The following is an 8,137-nucleotide window of genomic DNA, read 5'->3' as shown; positions in this document are numbered from 1 at the left end:
CCACTCCCAGAGCGGTGCTGCAGGAGGTGATCAGAGAACTGCTGAGAAATGTTTATGTTTCAGTCCACTATGTTGTTACTGTTGCCGCAAATCTGGACAGCCCTGTGGTGTGTGTTGAAATACTGTCAGCAGAGCCTTTGACGGATGAAGCTGGACTGATAACCCCCCAAACAAGCATAAGAATTAAGGAGGTGGTCACTGCTGAATGGTACAGACATTTATCAGAAGTCACTGAAAAAACTTCAATTGCAGGACTAGATGATGTGGCGAAGTCTTTGAAAGAAATGATTGATCTGCCTTTCCGCTTCCCAAAAACTTTTAAGAAGCTCGGGCTTTCTGTCCCGAGTGGAGTGCTATTAATAGGCCCCCCAGGTGAAGGGAAAACTCTGATGGCAAAGGCAGTAGCAAGAGAAGTGGGCGCGTACCTGCTTTGCATCAGCGGCCCAGCCCTGTATGGTTCAAGACCGGGAGAAAGTGAGGAGAATCTGCGGAGAGTCTTTGAAAAGGGCAGAGAAATGTCATGTGAGGGCCCAACGGTTCTCTTTATTGATGAAGTTGACTCTTTATGCCCAAAGCGAGGAAGTTCGAACAATGCTCCTGAAGATCGTATTGTTGCTCAGTTGCTAACGCTACTGGATGGTGTAGGTAGCGAGGGTAGGATGGTCGTTATGGCGGCAACAAACAGGCCTGATGCCTTGGACCCCGCACTGAGAAGACCTGGCAGATTTGACAGAGAGGTAAGCAAACCCTGTTATTCATAGGCTGTCTTTTTTCTTTCCTTTTTGAGGTGGAGCAAGGGGCAGTTAACTAAGTAATTTTATTTTTTTATATCTGCTACTCATGTTTAATAGTGGGATTCCACAGGCTTGAGATGTGTGTCCTGTTTCTTTAGATTGATGCAGCTTGGGTAAGGTAGAGAGCATGCTTTACACGTGGAAACTGAGAGCTCCAAATACTTGAAAATGGAAAAGGGGAGTTTTTGTGCTTCTTTATCATAAAGACATGGAGCTGTTCTCAAAGGTTTTCTTTTGCTTACAGATGCTTAGCATTACAGATTTAGGTTTTTCTCATTTAAACTCCAGACTGAAGATTTGTGCATCTCTCTTTAAATGTTTGTTGTGATAGAGAACTAGTACCTTGCTATGTCAAAAAAATCTATTCAAATTTCAGTAAGAGAGGCTAGGTCTGCTCTGGAAAACTTCTGCTAGTCTTAATGTCAGAAGAAGAAAGAACACATCCAGTTATTCAATGCACAATGCTTTTGTTTGTATTGTTTATTTTGCTGGCTAAATGCACTCCTGGGTTATCCAGTTTGGTCAAGTTCTTTAATGCTTTCACAGTTATAATTTTAGTTGTTTTTCAGGATTTATAGATTACTGAGATATATTTTACGTCAGTATTTTACCAGGTTTTTAATAATGTATGAATGCTTATCTACTTAATTTTTTTCTTTTGGATTAATCTAATTCAGCCCTTGTGATGCAAGGAAATTATTATTTCTGTTACGTCTTATGTTGAAATCACCTTAAAATGGGACTTGATGGACACTAGCTGACAGTTTCTTATGAGCAACTGTTTACACAAACAAGGTACACTTGGAAAGTAAGTGTAAATGAAGGGTATTTGAAGTATTTGTCATTTGTGTACTGCTGCTAATAAGTTTCTTGTAAAATTCTTCAGTTGCAGTATAAATCTTCAGTAAGCAGTATAAAGCAGAGACAAACTTGCTTGCCTAAATCTATAAATTAAGGAGAATATAGCAAAGTATCTACTTAAAATTTTTGTTTATTATATTTGGTTTAGGTGGTTATTGGGACACCAACACTTATGCAAAGAAGATCTATCCTGCAGTTGCTTACATCTAGCATGCCGATTTCTACAGACGTTGATTTGGCTAAACTGGCAGAAATGACAACTGGGTATGTTGGAGCTGACCTTACAGCACTCTGCAGAGAAGCTGCTATGCAGGCTGTGTTCCACAGCTCTTTGGTATGGTTGCAAATTAGTCAAGAAAAATGTCATTAATAATATGTATCACCCTTTCCTCATTACTTTCCTCTGCTTTACTTGAAAAGCTCAGCAAGTTGAACTTGCAAATTAAAATATTGGAAAACACCAGGTGTATTATAAATATACCATTTCACTAGTCCTTTCAGTTCTCACCTCAAAAGATTTTTCTCCTTTCTGGGTGGAAAGCTTTGCTGAAAGTTTTTATTCTCATCTTTCTCTTTCTAGGATTGTGCAGAGCAGAGAATTCAGTCTTTCTTGGCAAACTAAACTGTAATGTCCGCTAAAGCTCTCTTTTGAAGCTATCGGTGATTTAGAATTCTACTTCTTAATAGTAACTGCAAACTAAGGTTTATTTTGACATGTAAACAGATAACTGCTAGTGATAATAACTTTTATCATTTGGGTTGTATAGCTGGATATAACATTGTTATAGATGAAAGGTATGCAACCGCCCAATGTGCAGAAAATAGACATTGTAGATATGGAATTGGAGAATTGCTATTTCTTAATAGTCTTTCCATCTGTTCTGACTTTTGCAACAATTGTGAGGTACCTGTTTGCTATGGTTTTAATCTGGAATAGCTGAGCAGAAGTTTAAGCCACTCTGCAAAATTTCCAGAGTCAGAGCATCTACAGAGAACAGTAGAACCCTCAGTCTTGACTCAGAGGTAGAAAAAAGAGGGCATGTATGTCTAGAACTTCCATCTCATCCAGATGCCTTACAAACGTTAAAAATAATGAACAACTTAATTTGAGCCTGGTCTTTCAGAAAGAAATAGATGGACAAATGAAAATCCTTAATAAGTAGATGGACTGTTTGCCCTGAGAACTGCAAGTGCCTTTGTAAAATACGTCTTATTTCTGTTACTGTATCTGTAGTTCAATAATTGTATTTTCTAGCTGATTTGAGATAAAGCACCTTATTTTCTCCAGTTAGTGGTGAAAATGGATGTTAGAACATTTTTATTTGAATTCAAGAGAATCTAGGAATTGGTGTGTAGTAACCCTGAAACTAGCAACCATTTGATTTAGCAGATCACTGTGTAATGGAGCTATAATTTAGGGAAGAACAGTAGTTTTCTCCAAAACATTAATTTCTGGTAATTGTTTTTTCCTATGTAAAAAGTTGCCATTAAAGAGATTATACTACTTTGTTTTACATCTGTGTCTGCAGTGCTTATCTTGTTAGGGCAGGAATTTGCTTCTTTATTAGTTGCATTTGGCCTTTTGTGAAGTGTAATAAGTTATTATGTAAAAATATTGTTAATATGCTTTATCTGGGTTTCTTCAGGATTCAACTGAAACTGCAATTAATATGTCAGATTTCCAAGAAGCTTTTAAAAAAATACAACCATCCTCTTTTCGAAGTGCAATTGGACTAACAGATTATAAACCTGTCACTTGGGAACAAATTGGTGGTCTTGAAGATGTGAAATTAAAATTAAAACAGGTAATGTATAAAATAAATTTAGGTAAACAGCTGGTTTCTAATAACTATGTCCTCTGTGGTATTCTGTATGCTATGTTATGGAAATTAATTATCTTGCAAAGTAGCTGGTTATAAAGTGTATTTAAACATTTTTTAATACTACATTAAGTTATTACTATGTTTGTGAGTTAGAAATCTTCCAGTCACAAGATATTACCCCCAAGTGTATTATCATGGGAAAATAAGCATGTTTTCTAATAGCTGAAAAACACTTAACTTGTAGCCAGGTAAGTTGTCCATTCCTCAATTTGTAGCCAGAGATGGCTCTTGCATGTAGTCTCTCAGGGATTGTCTTTTGTTCTGTTTGAGACTAAGAGGAAACTTTAAGGAGGGGGGCATTATATGAAGGAAGACGAACTTACTGTTCTCTGATTTCAAATTCATTTTTGTACCAAGGAGAGGAAATAATGTGCTCAGCAATTTTATTGATTGCCTAAGAACTCTTAGTTTCGTTACTAAGAATTTCATCCCTATTTTTATGTATTGACAGAGTATTGAGTGGCCTATGAAATTTCCTCAGGCGTTTGCTAGGATGGGCCTGTCTCATCCAAAGGGTATTCTTCTCTATGGACCATCAGGGTGTGCCAAAACCACACTGGTGAAGGCTGTGGCCACAAGTTGTCACTGTTCCTTTCTGTCTGTAAGTGGTGCTGACCTTTTTTCACCTTATGTTGGAGACTCGGAGAAGATTTTGTCTCAGGTACAGTTTTTAATTTGCATAAGGTCTATAGTTTGATTTTTGTAAAGTATTTGTTATTGAAAAGATGATAGTTAAAGCTCTCATCTGATTATTAAACAGAAATGGCTTGCAGATTCCCATTTATATAAACTGAGAATCTAGGTCTAAAATGATACCAGTTTTAAACTTTGAAAGTATTTCTGCCCTTTTGGTTTCAGTTCACTTAAGAATTTAAATAAGAACCAGAATTTGCCTACAGTAAATGTAAGCCAGAATGGCTCTTGTGAATCTCTATGAATGTATCTTTAAAGTTAAGTAAATAAAATACAGACTATATGTAATTGGATGTTTCCATATTACCTGATAGAATGTATATAATATGTATGTATTAACATTTTACTTTATTAATTTAAAAAAAAAAGGTTTTTCGCCAAGCAAGAGCAAATACTCCAGCAATAATATTCCTAGATGAGATTGATTCTATCTTGGGGTCTCGGTCACACTGCAAAACTGGCCATGGTGTCTCAGAGCGGGTTCTTTCTGTTCTCCTCAACGAGTTGGATGGTATTGGGCTGAAAGTCACAGAAAGAAGAGGAAGCAAACTACAGCTTGAGGGTCAACATCAAGAACAAAGTGATGAGGAAAGAAAGGTATTTATGTTCCCTTTTCTATGTAGGAAGAATGATAAATGCTGTCCAGTAGTTACAAAAATATCTTAACCATGTTGCACTAATTTGTTGATATCATCTCTTACGCAGCTGGAGTTTCAGGAAACTTTGAACAAAGATTTCATGGTAGTTGCTGCAACAAATAGACCAGATATGTTGGATGATGCCTTATTGCGTCCTGGAAGGCTAGACAAGATAGTCTATATTCCACCTCCAGATCTGAAGGTGAAGTGTTACAAATCCATCCGTGGCTTTAAATGGAGAGATATTAATTGCAAGCATTCTTTATCTTAAGAGCAATGGGGGCATATTTCTCTAATATGTATAATAATTGATGGATGATTCACTGAAAATCAGTCATCAAACTCAAGGCACAATTAAGTTTAAAAGTGAATAATTGTATTTGTAATTCAAACAGCAGTGACATTTTAAGAGGTATATGTAGTTATACTATTGTATATAGAAAATAGACAAAACCTGGAATAATTTTCCAGATGAAAATCAAGCTGCAGTTTATGAAGTACCATAACAAGTTGACTGTAGTTGCTTCAGATCATTCTTGTTCCCTGCTCCTAAGGGTAGTGTCCTGAGCTTCCCAAAAAAAAAGAGTTGGCCCAAAGCAGGCCAGATATGGACTTTTCAGTCTAAAATACTGTGTTTTCATGAAGTAATGACTAACTGTGAATAACAGACTTTAATATATGACCTAATACTCTTATGGTTATTATTGTCTCCATTGATAGTATTTTATTCACTCTTCCACCAAAACCACATAGTTTTGGTTTTGGTGCTTTTCTGGATCTTCCTTAGTTCTAATTTCAGATTTTGTACTGGTTTGGAGAAGGATTAATTATTGGTTTGTTTGGTTTTGTTTTCTTATATGATATGGACCAACTTACAGGGAAGGCTTTCCATTTTGAAAATCTGTACAGAAAAAATTCCATTAGATCCTGATGTGTCCTTACAAGATGTGGCAGTCCTAACAGACTACTTCTCTGGAGCTGATATTGAAAATCTCTGCAAGGAGGTAAGAAATATTCATGGTTAATCTGTGAAATAAACTGTAAATGAAACCTTTCAATGAAAAAAGAGAGCTAACTCATAGATGTTACCAAGCCATCTGTAGTATGGATTGTTTCACAGTTTGTAATGAAAATATAGAGAGAATGAGTAAAACGAAAGAACTGAACAAGGGTTAATTCTTTAAATAAAAAAGCAAAATAAGAATGAAGGCTTTATGTGATAATAGAAGTTAAGCAACTGTACTACCCATTGTTTCACATGGCCCTTTCTAAACCAAACTCACAACTAGATGAATTATATTCTGGGTACTGAAAGCAACCACAGCATTTTTACCTGAAATTAGCATGTACTGTCAAAGCTAGAATTAAAAAAAAGAGAAATCTGTATGTATTTGATATGTTATATAAAAGAGAAGACTGGGGAGAAAATCCAAATATAAAAATGATCAAGGATATATTGTCTAATCCAGACAAAAAAGTGAACAAAATAGTTATAGTAATCTTATTTGCTGTTCATCTATTGTTAAATAGCCATAAATTATACCATGCTGTTTTCAGATGCTTTACCTAAAATTTGGTTTAATGTGAAATATTTTAGAATACTTACAATAACTTCTTTGCAACTTAACAACTCGAAGTGCTTATCATGTTCTTTTTTTTTTTCTTTTAAAGGCTGCTTTGTTGGCATTGCAAGAAAATGGACTTGAAGCAACTGCCGTAAAACATGAGCATTTTGTAAAGTCATTGAGGACTGTAAAACCATCGTTAAACATGAGAGACCTGGAATTTTATGAAAAATTTTATAATCGAGAAATAGCCTCTTGAATCAAAAAGGAGTGATACGGCATAGGTATTTTTAAATACATTACAAAAGATTTTGCAATGTCTTACATCTCTCCTGCTTTTTTAATACTGTACTTACTGTAGTTTTCAGTTTGTATGAAATACAGTAAAATTTCACTTGCAAAAAGTCTGATCTCAGTAATGAAGAATAAATTAAAATCTTATTTGCTTTGGCTAGGTTTCCATCTGATGAAACACATAATTGAGGGAGATAGATAAAACACTGTGGAACAGCTTAGTGTTACTGTAGATTTCCTAGTTTTCAGTACAAACACTGGCATAATAAGAATATTTAATTGTTGTGAAAACTCCAAAGGATATTTAATATTTAAAAAAAAGAAAAACTTTCAGAATGTTTAATAGGAGGAAGTAAATCCCATACTATGTAATATGTGAGGTGTTTTACATGTGCATGTCTACAGGCTTGCTTTCTTACAAGTGGATTACAAAATACAGTGCAATGAAAAGGTTGTCAGTGCTTAATGCCTTGTAAGTTTGGGAGTCTGAGTTTTTTGGAATAATTTTAGGTCAGTTACTGCTTACTTTGCAAGCATTTGGATTGACCAAGGAGATACTAAGTAAGTCTGTAATCAATTCAAAATATAATAATTTCTTCTTTAGAGAAGGGAGTTTGCTTTATAAAAATTTCTGCAGCATTCTTTTCCCCACCCAACCATTCGTTGTCAATATATGTTTGTAGAGTGTCTTCTAAAATAAAGTACAAGAAACTTCAAGGTAACTCTGTTTTGCTTTCCAGTGTTTGAGAGTGTTGCTTTAGAATTGCCAGACCTGAAGGTTGTTAGGACAGAAAAATGCTGTCAGATCCTTCATTTCAAAGATGTTGCTGCTTAACTTCTGTACTCACTGCCTAGAAATTGTGCCCTGTTGTGTCCTCTCCTTGCTCCAGGGAGCCAGCAAAGCATGCAACAAAGGCAACCTCTTCTTCCTCTTACTGCTTTCCTGCAGGCCAGAGGAAAAGGGAGAAACAGATTCCCAGGGGTCTGCTGGCACCACAGATCTCCAGCCTGCTCCGGCAGGAGTTGTTCTCAGACAGCGCTCTTGGGAAGTGATGAGAGCTGTGTAACACAGTAGAGTGATGGGAACCTGGGGCAGGGTTAAGCTTTTATTGCAGCTAAAGGGGACAGAGTGAAATTGGGCTTGTTTTGGTCCCTACGTGCACCTTGCTGAGCTCTGAACAGAGGCCTGTGCATTCTCCTGGATACGCTGTGCTTCAGGCACCTGCCTGGAGCAGGGGACAAGCAGGAAAAAGGAGAAATGAAGAAACAAGGTTGGAGTAATGCAGTGACGGAGAGAGACGGAGCTGCGGAGAGAAGGCGGCAGAGCCCACCCCGCGTCCCCCCTGCCCCCGGCAGCTCCTCGGGGCGCTCCTCTGCGCCTGCGGGCCGCAGGGGGCGCTGCTCTCCCG

General features: G+C 36.9%; 1 protein-coding gene across 1 annotated transcript; it reads left to right on the top strand.

The window, feature by feature from the left end:
• Positions 1 to 8: 8 nt before the first annotated feature.
• On the top strand, positions 9 to 6,751 carry SPATA5L1 (spermatogenesis associated 5-like 1; the record flags this gene model as incomplete). The annotated part of the gene is made up of 8 exons (XM_010077589.1): positions 9 to 737; positions 1,804 to 1,989; positions 3,302 to 3,460; positions 3,990 to 4,199; positions 4,601 to 4,828; positions 4,937 to 5,071; positions 5,748 to 5,873; positions 6,541 to 6,751. Coding segments are annotated over 8 exons (1,926 nt in total), but the record flags the coding sequence as incomplete, so codon positions are not given.
• Between the last annotated feature and the right edge of the window lie 1,386 nt (positions 6,752 to 8,137).

Source organism: Pterocles gutturalis, unplaced genomic scaffold (assembly GCF_000699245.1).
Source record: "Pterocles gutturalis isolate BGI_N339 unplaced genomic scaffold, ASM69924v1 scaffold3588, whole genome shotgun sequence".
NCBI classification, from domain to species: domain Eukaryota; kingdom Metazoa; phylum Chordata; class Aves; order Pterocliformes; family Pteroclidae; genus Pterocles; species Pterocles gutturalis.
The sequence above is the reverse complement of the archived record's forward strand: the minus strand, read 5'-3'. Positions and strand labels throughout refer to the sequence as shown.